Genomic DNA, 16,059 nt, shown 5'->3' with positions numbered 1-16,059 from the left:
GGACGCGTTATCTGTTTTTGCGCGAAATAATCAACTGTACGATTCCAGCGAAGATCTCGCTTTCTTTATGATCAACTCTCCTCGTGAGCTGTTGCGTCTCCTTTGTTTGTTTCGGCAAAGCGCATGCGTTGATCTGCCGTCGCTGCTCTCGCAGACGGCCGAGACGGTGGAGGCCATAGTGCAGCAGCTCATGGAGAAGCAGCGGGCTAAAGGCAGCGCTGGTAGCGGCGGGAACGCGGGCGGCGGCAGTAGCGGCGCGCGCACGCACGAATGCCCTTGCGACTCGACGACCAAGACGTCGCTGTCGCCCGCCTCGACGCCCACGCCACCGCCGGCGCCGCAGCAGGCCTTCTCGGCCGCCTCTTCGTCGACGCCCTCGCCAGCCGCCGCTGGCACGACTGCGACCGCCGACGTCGGGAGTGGCGGCGGCGCTAGCAGCGGCAACGCGTCCAAGAAGTGCGGCCACAGCCTGCACCGCATCATCTCTCCGAAGACGCGCTGTGCCGCGGCCACGTCGTCGACGCCCGTGCCGCAGCCGCCGCCACATTCGTCCGTGGCGACGGCCGCCGGCGGCCCCCTGGTGACGTTGGGCCACAAGGAGGGCCGCGCCGCCGCCGCGGCAGCCGCTGCGTCCGGCGGCGCCGCGGGCGGCGGCAGCGTCATCCTTGCGGCGCCCGTGCGGGAGGCCGCGGGAGCGCCCGCCGCAGCCGCCACCACAACCACCTCCTTCATCCTCAACCTGTCGCAGCTGCAGGGAGGCGGCGGCTTGCTCATCCTCAACAGTGCGGCCGCGGCCACGGGTTTGACGTCCGCTTCCGTGACGCCCGTCACGCTCCTGTGCAATGCCGGCGGCACAACGGCGGCAGCCGCCGCGGCTTCCTCCTCTTCTTCGACGGAAGGCGTCTGCAAGGAGCCCGTCGCCGAAGCGCCGTCGTCTACGGGTGGAGCGGCGTCCAGCGCAGCGGCCTCGTCGACAACCCCATGTTCGGTCTCTTCTTCGAGCAGCAGCAGCTCCGAAGCGGCGGCTGCGATCACCACGACGCGCACGGAAGTGAAGGTGGAAGAACCGGGCCGCGTTCTCGGCGAAGAAATGGAATTCGGCGGTGACCCGGAGCTGTGCAGCAGCAGTCTCATGGGCGAGGACTCGAAGGAGCCTGCGGCGTCGGCCACCGAGGGCCGCGGGCTGTTCGACGACTCCCTCGACCTGAGCCACGACGGCATTCAGAAGACGTTGACTGCCAACCTGGCCGCCTCCTCGCACAATAGGAGGCCCTCGTCGGACTCGTCGTCGGGTGGCGGGGTGCTCGTGAAGAGTGAGAACGGGCCCACCGACGCAGACACTGTCGACCTGAATCCTATGGACTTCATCGACAACGACATCTCCACCCCCGACGAAGAGGTGCGTGGCATCTGCGCGCGCTCACCGCGTCGAGCCGCCGTGCATTGTGGGATTGCGTCGTAATGAAAGGGTCACAATGTTACCTTTATAAGTTCAGAACTTAAGTGAAAATATACCTGAAGTAAGCCTCACGGTAGCTCATTGAAATACAGATACATTTAGGCATCGATTTATGTTTCATTCATTGCTAGTTCTCGTAAACCGCTTTAGGTGGTAACGAAAAAAATGAGCGTAGCTGTGTTCATATTTCAGCATGCCTGAAAAAGGTGTCTATGGCAGAACGAACACAAGGTTGTCTACAACGCCTCTAAGCAGCCCTCAATTCCTTTCATTGCTCCCTGTCATTGCGACCTTGTCCGTTTTCGGAACTCTCCTGGTTGCGCGTTTCTACGAAAAAAAAATTATTGTTTGTCATAATCCAGTTTCTAATATACTTGAGATCTCCGCAGTATAGTTGAACTTGCTTTCACAGCGGAGCTCTTTATGCCCGTCTTATTTCCGTATAACGTTCGCAAAGACTATCACCATCATCATGCTGGCGCGGGCTCTTTTTGTCCTCTACAACTTCTGCTTGGCTCCCTGAACGCGTGCGCCGAGCGCGTGTTCACAAAAGAGAGATAGAAAAAAATAGAGAGAAAAAGAGATCAAGACAGAAAGAAAAAGAAACAAAAGAAGGGAAAAAAGACATTGAGAGGTAGAGCTAGAAAGGAGGAAAAAGGAAGAGGGGAACGTGACGTGAAATTACGTGACACTTGTCGCGTGACACGTTACCACCTGAATAAAATCACGTAACACTAGTACCGTTATCGTAACACCGTCAAATGTACCGCGTGACGTGAAACATTAACTGCTACTCACGTAACATGTTCCCGCCGAAATCACACCTAGCCACCTGACGTAAAATCACGTTACGTTAGTCGCATAATGTTTCCTGAAATATATCGCGTAACTTTAATCACGTGACGTAAAACCGCGTAATGCGAGTCACGTGATATGTCCCCGCCAAATATATCACATAACTTTAATCACGTTATGTAAAACCGCGTAATGCGAGTCACGTGATATGTTCCCGCCAAATATATCGCATAAATTTAATCACGTGACGTAAAATGACGTAATGCTAGTTATGAGATATGTTCCCGTCAAATAAACACTCAACATTAGCCACGTGACATGTTTCCGCTAAACCTATGTAATTTAAGCGGGGCAAGTAAGATCAGCTTCTTCCTCGGAAGTCCGAACGTTAGCTCTGTGGTTGGTTCCAACCTTGCACAACTAGTACAAACTGCGTCAATGTTTTTTCAGGTCACTTTAATATTGTTTTCGTCTTCTTTTTTTTTTTCCTTTTGACAAAGCCAAAGTTATTTGCGGTAGGCTTTCCCGCATATATACTTATATCGTGGAAAAGCACGCTTTCAAGGCAGCGAGCGTCTGTTGTGCTGTTGAGGTACTTCAAGTAGACCGTGCAGCTGGGGCCCGTGAGTTTAGTTTCAAGTTTATTTCAGTAAGTTAGTAAACGCAAAACAGTTCTGATAGTGCGGCAATGAATGTTCATTGGTTAATTTTTAGCTTTCACTACATCATCGGGACCTTTTACAAGAACCGCGCCTGTGACTTCCATGTGTTTTGAGAAAGCAAAAGCTAGTCATCTAAACAGGACACCCATGTAACTTTGCGGGTTTCGAATCGAAACCTGCTTCGATTTCGGAATTCTAGGTAGATGTTTCCAAGGTTGCCCACACTCTCACACACGCGCCCGTCTTTCAACGCAGGTGTTCAACCTGGATACCTTTGACATGCTGACTGACCTACCAAACTGGGACGACTTCAACTCCGACTTGGCAGCTACCACAACGACCACTCCATCATCTATTGGAACAGGAAGCACTCTGTCGTCTTCCTCTTCGGGATTGGGCAGTGGTGGGACCCTGTCCCTAACAAACAAGACGCCCAGCACACAGTCGTCACATTCAGGCATGACCTACCGAGAAGGCACTGCCAACATCACCGACTACTCGCCTGACTGGTCTTACACAGAAGTGAGCGGCCAATCATCGTCGTCAAAACTTAGCTGGCGTGCATTCATTGCACATAGTAATGGATAACCTGTCGTGTTTGTAGACTTTTCTTTTTAAGAAAGGGCATAAACCTACGCGAAGAAATTTCTTAACTTATGCTTTCTCAAGCGCATAAACTGTGGAGTGGTCCAATCTTCTGAATATAGGTAAAACTTAGCACCTAGCCTATGGGGCCAGAGCAATATTGTACCTAGGCCAACTAGTTTGCATATAATTTTTGCTGTGTTTAATTTATTTTAAATGTTTTGTCACCTGTGAAGTCTTCATTATTGCTAATACATCTTTTGTTATACTCTCTTTTGTCAACCTTTGATCATTGTTTTTGTTTTGTGATGTGATAACCGCCAATACCTTACATTTAATTCAAATAATTGAGTTCAGCTATTTTCAGCGTGATGATAAAGGATTAACTTAAAGTGTTCTGCCAGTATGAGCTTTGTGTCCCTGTAATAATACAAGTTATTTCGTGTGTGCATTTTTACAGTCATTTGCAGTGCTTTGATCAAATTATTCATGACTGTAATTGCTCTTGTCATTCTCATCACAGGGTGGTGTAAAGGTCCTGATTACAGGGCCATGGTACTCATCATCATCACCGTATATGATTCTCTTTGATGGAGTCAGTGTACCAACAACACTAGTTCAAAGTGGCGTTCTGCGATGCTTCTGTCCAGGTAAATGCTTGCTGTATTGAAATTGCCTGCTCTAAGCTTGGAATTTTAGTATGGTTTCATGTCACCTACACATGGGTAGCATTGTACGTGCTATTAACCCAGCATAACTTCTGCTAAAATGTTCTATTTTACAATTTCAGTACAATAGCTTTGAATCTTCGTTATGTTTAGTGATGATATGAAGCGTGGACATTTGGGCGAGTGGGTAGGACATAACTGAAAATACGAACATTGCAACCTACTTGTAGTTACAGCATAACTAACGAACCGAGAAACAAGGACAGGACCCAGCACTCTTTCCTGTCTTTGTTCTAGAGCTCTCTCATGTCCTTGTTTCTTGTTACCGAAGTTACGCTGTAACTTCTACAAGGTTGCGTTTTTCCTATTTTTGGTCTAGTTATGAGCGATGAAAATGGCAAAAAATTGAATCAGCACTTCAAATATATATCATCAGAGAAATGTTGACCCAAAAAATTTATCGTCAATTTTCCTGTAACGAAATGTATTTTTAACTCAATGTAATCAGCTGCCATGCTTGCTGCTTTGTTCTGACTAATCGGTACTCATTATTGGTTTACCATGTTATCTGTAACTATATCGTGCCTAGTCTGTATTTTCTACTGATCCTTTGGGAAGTGCATTGTATTTATGCTAAGGTATTGTAAGGTAAGCCATATGCAACTGCCAGAGCTTTTCTTAAAGTGAATAACATACGCCCCTGTGAACTCTGCCGCTTTTGTTTCATCATCAATATGCTTCTATCAGACGGTGCATACACATTTACCATAATTGTCATTGTCCACTCCTGGAAGCTAATTACAGTGGCAGTTCATGATTGTGGCAGTTCATGATTGTTGTGCACATTAGCGAACCTTGAACCGTGATGCTCTCTTTTTCCAGCCCATGAAGCCGGATTAGTAACACTCCAGGTAGCCTGTGAAGGCTTTGTCATATCCAATTCAGTCATCTTTGAGTACCGTGAGCAGCCTCTCGTCAGCACTCAAAAGGCCAAAGATTGGTTTGGTGTAGACGGTAAGTACCAAGACACTCTATGGGTCTACCAGAGATTCGCTATTCGCAATGAATCCCGCAGATAGTTACATTTTTCCGAGGCAACATACGTGGTTTCTTATGCACGCAAGGCGCCGTCATGATTTCACTTCTGATTACCGTTGTTCAGTGTGTATTGCCATCTAAAGCCGCGGGAAATATACCTGAGGACACCTTCTTATCGCGATAGAAATAGTAGAAACGCTCGAGATGCCTTTGCAATAGTGATATATTAGTGTGGTCGTTCCTTTACGATATCAACGTGAATACGCGGCTGTTCGGGTAGGCTGTGCCAGCCTTTGCATCCGCCGCCGATTATCTGTGAGATGAGGCGCGCGAAGAGCTTGCGCAGCTACACGGCCGTTCTTGCCGCCTCCTGCCGTAACTGGACGCCTAACAAGGCATCATTCTTGCGGACTCACCCTCGCACATTTTTCGTGACACCCATAGGGAGTGGAGCCTGATAGTATCTTACCGCACTTCTACACTAATGTGTAACCTGACGGAAACGGCGGAAATTTGTCTGTAGGCTCACTGTAAGCGCTACCGGAATAATACCGAAAAAGTTGAAAGCTGGTTACGTGTGAATTTAACTCTCACCTTCGGCTTCACCGCAATCGTTATGTGTTGCCGTGAAGACACATTTAAAGGCAAGATTTGCGTTTGCAGGTGCACACAAAGTTGCGATCAGTTCTACAAATGGCAAAAATACAATATGAGAATAAACAAATGTAGGTTGATCGGCGGTTTGTAATTTCGTATGGGAGTTTATGCTGGCTTGAGATTCGTGCTTTGGAAAACGCTGCGGCCTAGTTATATTGTGTGTACATCTCGCTGTTGCTTGCGGCTTCACCGCAGCAAGTATAGTATTGCGGTGAAGACACATTTAAAAGCAAGCGTTTCGATTACAAACACGTTTCGCATTGCAGTCAATTCAATAGACGGCAAAGAAAAATAAAGTGTTCTCTCTGGAGCTTCTCTTTGTGCCATAAACTGTCTTGGCTTTCTTTTTATAGTTCGCAGATTTTTTATGCAAATATTTTTGTGCGTAATATGTTACATTTGGATTATTTTGTTGTCTGTGTTCTTCTGTACCTACGTATAAGACATGTACGAGCAAAACATTATTCCGAAACTGTAATATCTCGCGGGCTTTTTTTTTTCAAATAATAACAAGGCACAAAAACGTAGCCAATATTCAGTGTTCTTTATTTACTTTACCTTGCAGAGGGCACTCTCAAATTCTCATTGCTGGAGCGGCTGGAAATGGTCGAAGCCAGGCTCTCCTTGGGAAATAAAGGTGGCACCCTTTTCCCTGGCGTTTTGGCTCAGGCAAGTTCTTCTTCCACATATGTAGCGTGCATTTAGTGGGCGCATCGCTGCGTGAAAAGTTTCATCGCTACGACAGCAGTGATGAGGAAGAAATCGCCTCGATTTCTGCTTCTCCTCACACAGGGCTTCGCGGACCGGCAGCGTCCGTTTGAAGAGCGGCTCGTGTCGCTGTGCCAGGAGCTGCGCTGGGGTGCGTGGTTGCCGCGCGGCGGTGGCGACTCGTCGCCCGTGCGCGCTTTGACGCGACCCGACCTCAGCCTGCTGCACCTGGCCGCGGCGCTGGGCTTCTCGCGGCTGGCGCGTTGCCTGTTGCGTTGGCGCCTGCAGAGCCCGTCGCCCACGCTCGACGCCGAGGTGGATGCGCTCGCCAGGGACGCCGCCCAGTGCACGCCGCTGGTACAGAGTTTTCACATAGTTACATTCATACGGAAACTCTCGGTCCTGCAAAACTTTTCAAAGTATTCATTGAAGGGATTCACTGAAGAAGTCTTATTGCCTAGCGAATCGACTGCTGCAAAAAATTTGAATACGTCAAGGTGGCGACATCGCGTGGTGGTCGCAGTAACTGTTCAGCTCACGACGTTCAACAGGACTTTGGGTTGATTGCACGGTCGTTTGGGTTTATAGCATCAATTTTCAGGAGAAGAGCCAGAGATTTCTAGCTGACTGGAAATTAATTGTCAGTTCCATGCCGCATGCTGTGCTATATTGTTCACATGTTCCCTGGAGCCTTGACTACCAATCGGCAGCATTTTATGACCATGATGAAAAAACGTTGCAGGGTCCTTAGCAGATTATGCTTTCTGCATTCTTAATCCACCTCCCCTCATTTGTTTATTCTTGCTTCAAGCAAATTTTTCTTTGTAGACTAGGAGGAGTTTAAGCACCATGGCAGTTGTTTGAAATGTGCAGAGGTAACTTTTCTGAGTTGATGGTGTTAATGCTGAACGTATTGCTTAATGCAGAACATTATTTACACCGTATGTTTAAAGGATCATGTTGGGATGCAATCAGTGGTGGTCATTTTGTCAAGCAGAAGTTATGAGCCAAAAGTGAAAGAGATGTAAAGTTATGTAGTAACGTGTTCCTATTAGTTGATACCAGTGACGATGTCACCAGGTTGTCGCTTCACAAATCAAGGGAGTACACAAAAGTTGGTGTTTGGTAGGCCACAATGACATAGAAGGCTTCGTTAACATATATATTTTTATCTCATGTCTCATTACTTGAGTCTTGGAAAACCCTTGGCTAATTTTTTTAGGGGGCTTGAGGCGTGTATGACATGAGTGCATACAAACAAGTACAGCTTTGTCTTTTTTAAATAATGCAGCTATTGTGATATCTTCGATAAACTTAATATTTTATGGAAAACAAGGAAAAGGACAGGAAAATTTTTTGATTGAATTTCGGTGCATTCTTAAGTGTGCAAATCTCTTTTTGGTTGTGATTATTAATACACAACTGACTGTTCTAGATTAATGGAGACCAATACGATAATGCTACCAATCTTTGATTCTGTTTTTTTTGGGGGGGGGCCATGTCGGTGCTCCTGGAAACACCGGCCTGTTCATTGCAATTACAGAAACATTATCTATTGACATAGCCTTGGTCTGAATTCGTTTATTTTTTCTGTATATTTCCAAAGTGTAATGTGCTTCACCTTCCAGTAGGCAGGAATACTTCAGCCACTCAGTTATTTCTATGAAGTATTTCTTTCTTCTAAATGCTTATAGAGGCATGTCTTCCCATACGCCACCTCTGATTGCACTTCTGTTCGTGGCTCTTTTTCACCCCTGCAGCACTGGGCATGTGCCCGTGGTCAGCGAGAGGTGGCCTTGCTGTTGCTTCAGTGGAATCTCTCTGCGGCCGCTGCCTGCAATGCTGATGGCCAGACAGCCACCACGCTTGCTCGTGAAAGTGGGCACACCAGCCTCGCCGAAGAGCTGGAGCAAGCAGCTACCAAACAGCAGCACTCGCAGGATTCTACTAGCAGGTACACTCCTACTTAAACCTAAAGAAAACGAAATCCACAGCTGCTGCAGAGGGTGAACATTTCGTCACCTCGTGTGTTAATTTCGCACTTTCTGTTGTATACTTGCGTGCACCATAGACCTTTTGAACGAGAGCTGGATTCTTGGTTCCATTGTATATTGCCCTCTGGACCAATAAAAGCACTGCAGAGGTAGCCTTTTCTGCCTTTGCGCCACCTAGCAACAGTCCAGATAGTGGACGCTTAATCTCTTTGATGGAAGCACCTAATGGAATGCATATGTGCACGCTGCCAGGTTATGAATAAAGAATGTGATGCAGGACGTCTTCTAGCATTTTGGTTTTGATGGCCTGATGCCTCTGCTTTTCAGTGCTCACTGCCAGCTGCTGCCGCAGCAGCATGTGCGAAGCTCAAAGGGTTCTTCGACATCTACGCACAGTCGGCTGACAAAGCGAGCGTCGGCCGACGGCAACATGAGTGGTGGCTCATCCACAGAAGCAGAATCTTCCAAGCGCTCCTCCATAGACAGTGGCATGTGCGAGGGTTCCTCGTCTCTCCCTTCATCGATGCTTCTCTCCTCGAGGCTCGTCTCTAAGCTGGATCTTGGCAATGTTGTTCTTGAACCAGGTACGTTTCAATTTAGTTGTATCAGATACCCTACTGTCCACATTCAGAGAGGCAACCAATTTGCATTAACGAGTGCAATTAAGGCATGAAGGTTTATAGATGTCACTCTATATTTGGATATCACTTTAATGCCTCCCGCATTTCCTTTCTCACTATACAGTGAAAGATGTCTAAGTTATATTAACTTTTATTTCTGCTAGCTGTTAAGACACCACATTGCTTCATGGAATTTTCTCTCATCTTAAAAGTTGGCCAACAAAACATTGCTTTACCCAGTTTTAAAAGTGCACGCTTGTATTCCTATGTTTTCATGTTGTCTGTGTGTAAAAGTTTGTTATGCATTTCTGCACTATTATTATTATTATTATTATTATTATTATTATTATTATTATTATTATTATTATTATTATTATTATTGGCACAAACATTTATGATGTGCTCTGGTGCATAGTAGTGTAATCTGCTTACGAAAATACTCAGAAAACTCAGAGTTCCAGTTGTCTATAATATTGCATACACATAATTTCTGACTCCAATCATATAATGTCATACAGTAATTCTGAGCAACATACGTAGCACTTCAACATACTTAATTCGCATCTGTGTAATGATAAAGCTGTCTGTGAATGTCTCTCCTCTCCCCCTTTTATTTCTTTCTCTTTCTTGCGTACATTTTTTTCTTTTTATTGTGTGCATTTCACAGTTTTATTAGCTCATTTATGTTGTTCCAGTGAAGAAAACTGACATGTGCACTTTATTAACTCATTTATGCTTTTTTCAGAGTTTTATTAAGCTCATTTATGTTGTTTTAGTGAAGAGAACTGCCATGTGGGTTTTGTTAGCTCATTTATGTTTTTTTGTACATTCTTCAGTTTAATTAGGTCACTTATGTTGGTCCAGCAAAGAGAACCGCCATGAGCCCATTTTTTGCCTTTCTATATGCTCTGTATGCAATGTTTGCCAAGCCCGGGGGACGAACCCTGTCAAGCCTGATCTATGGCTTATTTGTCTGTCTCCAACAAGCTCCATTGATTGTCTTTGAAGCAGAAAACAAACCCTGATTGATTCATTGATTAATAATTTACGGTCACAAATAGAAGGATTGTATATTTATTAGTGGTGTAATTCTTGTCACATTGTGTCTGTTGCCTTCAACATGTTACTCATATTCACAGATATCTTCCTTATCATCACCTGTTGCACCAAAATGGCACCTAGATACGAGGTGTTTGATGTTACAGTGTATCAAGGGTAATGCTAACCTGTTTTATGCTACAGCTCAACGCAGCTGTCTAAATTAATAGAATCTATAAATTCGGTTTATGAAAGCTAGAATAGTACTCTGAATGCATGGTAGTGACTACGTACAATCTGTTTCTCCCTTGTTTTCTCATTATTTTACTTCCTTTCTCTAGATGCACAAGGGAGCAGTGAGAGTCCATTTATTGATGTTGTTGGTGTATCGGATGAAGAAATAGAAATGCAGAACCCCGTACGATCTTCCGGTGAGCCCTTTTCTTCAACTTGCTGGTTGTGGCAAGCAGATTACTCATATTCTTTTCTCCGTGTCACTCATCTTAGTCATCCCTACCAGTCAGATGCTCACAGCAATCATTAGCCTAGTCATAATTCAGAGGTTCTACTACGTCTGATAAACAAAGTAAAAGTGCTCACTCTATATGACACTACTGCTCTAAAGGATTTCACAGAATTTTTATCTATATATGTATATCTTTTCCTTATTAGTAACTAAATATATGCAGAAAACCTGAATAACTTTTTAACTGTTTAATTTTCATATTTCTATTTTTTAATCTCATTATTTTGCCGAAAGCCCTGCCGTAAATGTACTGCCTTGTGTGCCTAGTGGTCTGTTGCTAGATATAATGCCCGCATTACAGTGCTGTTGTTCCGCTTTTGTAACAGGCAATAAGCAGTGACAATTGAATTGTATAAGTGCGTGTAACACGTATATAGTACATGGTCTGGCACGCATGCCACATTCCTTTAGCACTGACCATACTGCTTTTACTTATGTTTATTACTTTTGAATGCATCAATTTGTTAGCATCAGAGCTGTAGCATGACTTCACTTTTATTTTCTTAGAGACCTTCGTCTGAAGTAGTATTACATAGCTGGTAGTAATTAAAAAATTAAAAACAGGTGCTTCTAACAGCTTCCAAAAAAAAATGGCAGCATATCCACAGAGTGAATAATAGAGAGTGGGGCGAAGCATTTGTCCGTCCATTCGTTCTTGCTTCCGTCCGTCCATGCGTCCATCCGCCCATCCGTGCGTGGGTCTATTTGTGCGTCCGTCCCTGCGTTTGTCCATGCATCCGCCTCTGCGTCCTTTCATGCGTCCATCCATGCATCTGTCTGAGTGTCCATTTGTCCATCTATTCAACACAACAAGTACCACCATCTTGCATCTTTTCATCGTATATTCCACATATGGAAGCACCGCCATCCAGCGGACATTCCAAGGACTAAACGAGAGGTGGCACACGCACACTTTCTTATGGCTTGCGCTTCGTGTCTACTTCCCACTTTTAACCACCTCGAGTTCATGGTATATACTAGTTCATTGTATTCATGGCACTGCGGCTCGCTTAAACCTTTCTAAAAGTAAGGAGGTTACACCCAGCGAGTATAACGTAGCAACCCTTTCTTGTCAGATAATGCTCAATGTACTTGCAAATGACTGCTAATGGGTATCGCAGCATGCGCGTCAACTAAAAGCCGAATGCTCCTGTCTCTCATTCCCCCTTAGTAGTCATTGGCATGTACATTGAGCACTATCTTTTATTGTTCAACAACGCACAGAAGAAATCTCTCACCGGCACCACCTTGGAGGTCAAAATTTTATACTTGTTACACGCTACAACAGCTACGAGGGATGAACGGGTGCCGCTATAAGGAGCTTCGCCCCTAAAACAAGAAACAGCCGAGTCAATAATGGTTCAAATGCTGTAAAGAACGTCATTCCAGTTTTTTGCTGCTTGGATGAAAAAACAGACTTGGAAAGTAGTGGTCCAGGCATGTGGTTGTGCAGCATGCAGCGGATTACCCATGCAATGAGATATGCATGAATAAGGCATGATTTGAGTTGAATGAGTCAGTGACCTGTATTAAAACGTTTAACGAAGAGCACACTTTATCTCTTGCAGGGACGAGCCCATTAGGTAGAAGACGAGAAAGCCACAGCAGCATGGGCTGTGACCTGGCCACTTCGTCTTCGCCTGCAGCAGATGCCTCATCTCATGTGCCAGGAGACAGCCGTGTGCTCACGCTTGCTGAGCAGATAATTGCGGCGTTGCCAGAGCGCATCAAGGCAGCTCCACGTACAATTGATGATGACGAGGATGACTCAATGGAAGCTGAGGGTCTCTTTCTGCTTCTGTCGTCACCGGACACGGCTGGCGGACCCCACAGTCCTGGACTGGCGGCTACCATGTGCCCCGTTGACGATCCGCCGCCGCCACTTCTAAGCGACGACTTCAATTTCGAGTTTAGTGACTACAACTACAGGTAATAATAGTAAAAAGTGAGAATAGTTGGGGCTGGAACGTTAACATGTGTACTAGTGAGAAATTTTTTATGCTTGAGATATGTGTTAGAGTGAATATAACAGTACAAACAGAGTCATTTTGTCTGTGGTCGCACCTCGGGAGAATGAATCAAGGAAGCAAGCAAATAGTGAATGTTTGCATGTTGTTCGTCAGAACATTTGAACACATGCAGGTACAATAAATAAAAATGCTGTTATGCTGTTTTGTGGAGTGCCTAAGACACATACATTTCATTCTAGTGGGCAATCCAGCTGAAGTTTTTCTAACTCATACATATATATGTATATATACTATACCTAGGTCATAAAGCACATGAAATATATATATATGTGTGTGTGTGTGTGTGTGTGTGTGTGTGTGTGTGTGTGTGTGTGTGTGTGTGTGTGTGTGTGTGTGTGTGTGTGTGTGTGTGTGTTTTCACTGTTCCCATTAACTCACACATACTTGGTTTTAACAACCAGTAATAAGGGGTTGGCATTGAATAACTAAACTAGTTCATATTGTGCTGCCTATTAGGTGCCCACAGTAGAAGCGGAAGTATTCTGTTGCCTATTGTAGTGCCTGCCATAGAAATGTAAGTTTAGAATGAAACTAGAAATAAATGAAGCTCTACTGTTTTTCTTATCCGACTCATAGCTACAATATCAACATATCCACATCAGAGAGAAAAAAATATGATTTATCAATAGAGTTCTGAGTGAATATCTTTTTTACTGGCAGGTACCATCTTTCCATTGTGCTATCTTCACTTCTATGGTAGGAAGTGAACGTGATTTTTTTTTTTGTATAAAATGCTTGTTCCACAATTGTATATTGTCCAGGTATTGCGAAGCAGGAACTCCGTCGTCATCCCTGAGCCCAGCTTCATCATCATGCCTGCAGAGTCCCGGAAGTTTCACGTTAGAATCCCCTTCGCCTCCTCCAACCACTGCGGATTTCTGCGAGTTTTTCAAGGCTTCTGGGAAGATCATGGAGAGGGACTTCTCCAATCTCACTCTTTCAGGTAGGAAAAGGCTTGGCAATTAGGGTGCAGAGCAGTAGTCGTGCGTTTGCATGCACATCGTATCCGTAGCCCTGTGCAGTGTTATTTTTAATTGCTCTGAATACGATTGTTGATGAGCCTCTAATTATATCACAAAAAGTACAAATTTTAGCATTTATTCTTGACAGCAGCTCGCTATACTTCTCCGTGTGGCATGCTCCTCTCAAGTTAAAAAGTGGGTCAACAACTAACCTGGGGCACTACTTTTTTTTTTATTTTTTTGCAGTGTATATTTTGCTTAAGGCTAAAGAGGTGTGCTTACGCAATTTAATGGGTTCACACAAATTGTCTTAAGCTACCATTTTAGTACGGAAATGCCAATTGTCCCTTACTATTGAGGTCCTTACAACTGGAACACAGTGCGAAGACGAAGTATTAAGGGGGGCAGCCACCCCTCTCTGTGCACGCAGCTATGCTAGCAGGCGCCAGCTCATGCGAGTTTCACTAGTACGCAACAACCTCATCGCCCGTGGTACACTCAAACCTCGTTATAAAAAACTTGCATCTTACATAAAAATGGGTTTGTTATATCCAAAATTTTGTTATAAAGGTTTATTCTTAACACTAAATCTATTGCGAGTCTATTTTTCATTTACTTCGTTATAACCGATATTTCGTTATATCTGGATTCGTTATATCGAGGTTTGAGTGTAGTACAATGGTATTGCATTCTAAGGCGATCCTTTCAGTTTGCATACTTGCATTTCCTACAGACAAGGAGCAACGAGAACTGTACGAAGCAGCCAAGATTATTCAGAAGGCGTATCGTTCCTACAAGGGCCGCAAGCGCCAGGAAGAGCAAGAGAAAGAGAGGGCGGCCGCTGTGCTCATACAGAGCTATTACAGGAGGTATAAGCAGGTGAGTGCTCTTACAGAAACACTTTGCCATTTGATTTATTCCGTACTAGCATTAGTACTGTCCATTCACCAAGAGACCTGCATTGAAGGCTCTTTCACAGCTTTTCCCAAATAGGGTATTATGGAAAAGACACCGGCAAGTAGACAGTGAGGCGGATGTGGCTTTTTTCGTAACTCAATTGGTAGAGTATCAGATGTGCAATTAGAAAGTGTGCGGGTTTAAATCTGACCAACAGAAAAGGGCGATTTTTTTGTCCACTTTAATTCATTACTACATGACAGTTAAAGACAGTTAATGTTCCCAATGTTTTCTCCGACCAAACTGTCTGTCAGATTCATTTGGTTGGGCTTCACTGATGTCATTTGGTGATTCCCTAAAAGGAGAGGCAGCTTTAAAAACGTGCCTCGAGTCATGTGTGCTTCAATATGGATGAAATTGTTTTCACTTGGGAATCACTGCATACAATAACTAAAGTGCAAAGGGCTCTATTGCCTTCTGCTATATTGAGACTAGGTAGAGTTGCAGAACATTCCAAGACATGGAAACTAAATGCTCTATTTTGATTACTTTCTACACAGGCAGATAAAGCCTCATATTTTTTTTAACTCTTGCCAGCACTGTAATAACATGAGACAATTTTTTATAATGAGTTGTCTAACATGTCTTCTACCAATTTCATCACAAGCTCCTTTTCTAGGAGATCAATGGTTCTATCTTTGCCACCATCCTCTACTCAGTAACTTCAATTTCCACCACCTTCTAGATGCTGCACCATGAGCACATCTCCGGAGATGTGCTCATATACATTGACTTCCACATCACACATGTCCTTTTTATGCAAAAAAAACTGCTTAAGGCCCGAACATCTCAGCATTAATTGACTCATCGGTGTTTTTTGCTCATTTCGTGCAGTACATGTACTACAAGCAGATGACCAAGGCAGCCGTCGAGAGCTTCCACGGTTGGTGTGAACAGCACAAGAGGTTCAAGAAGAGTCCCGAAGGAGAAACGGCCACTGGTAGTCCTGGACAGGGCTTCTTCCACAGGGGTTATTCGGACGACCGGCGGCAATCGTCCCTCTCCAGCCGGGAGGGAACTCCCACCGCCTCGGCTTTCAGGTCTGTTTATCTATCCATAATGAATTGGTTTATTCAGCGCGAAATACGAGATGGGAGTTAAGAAGCACACAGTCTCATATTTTTCACTGTTCCTACATTATGAATCGAAACCAACTAGCATGACTGCCCATGCTGTTGTCTATCTATCTTGTATCAGCTTCTGCAGTTATAATTTTTGTATTTAGTAATACCTAGCACTAGAATGGCTGTAGATCCTGGAGATGAGAAACACAGATGATAGCCTAAAGGTGTACTTTCCCATCATGAAGATGTTTGGTATCTCTTTTTGCCAGTAAAAGTGGTAGCAATGCTTTAAGGGA

At 44.7% G+C, this 16,059-nt stretch overlaps 1 protein-coding gene across 1 annotated transcript in view; it reads left to right on the top strand.

Moving 5' to 3' along the window:
• LOC119162107 (calmodulin-binding transcription activator 2-like) overlaps positions 1–16,059 on the top strand; it is a 321,823-nt gene that overhangs the window by 298,823 nt on the left and 6,941 nt on the right. The window contains exons 8-20 of the mRNA XM_075885234.1: positions 155–1,399; positions 3,172–3,438; positions 4,025–4,151; positions 5,052–5,183; positions 6,430–6,533; positions 6,657–6,929; positions 8,333–8,526; positions 8,894–9,150; positions 10,566–10,655; positions 12,319–12,679; positions 13,542–13,723; positions 14,476–14,621; positions 15,534–15,739. Of these exons, the coding sequence (XP_075741349.1) occupies positions 155–1,399; positions 3,172–3,438; positions 4,025–4,151; positions 5,052–5,183; positions 6,430–6,533; positions 6,657–6,929; positions 8,333–8,526; positions 8,894–9,150; positions 10,566–10,655; positions 12,319–12,679; positions 13,542–13,723; positions 14,476–14,621; positions 15,534–15,739 (3,584 nt within the window). The remainder of the gene's footprint in view (positions 1–154; positions 1,400–3,171; positions 3,439–4,024; positions 4,152–5,051; positions 5,184–6,429; positions 6,534–6,656; positions 6,930–8,332; positions 8,527–8,893; positions 9,151–10,565; positions 10,656–12,318; positions 12,680–13,541; positions 13,724–14,475; positions 14,622–15,533; positions 15,740–16,059) is intronic.

Source organism: Rhipicephalus microplus, unplaced genomic scaffold, assembly GCF_043290135.1.
Source record: "Rhipicephalus microplus isolate Deutch F79 unplaced genomic scaffold, USDA_Rmic scaffold_94, whole genome shotgun sequence".
NCBI lineage: Eukaryota > Metazoa > Arthropoda > Arachnida > Ixodida > Ixodidae > Rhipicephalus > Rhipicephalus microplus.
Note: the sequence above shows the minus strand (reverse complement) of the source record. Positions and strands in the feature narration are given on the sequence as shown.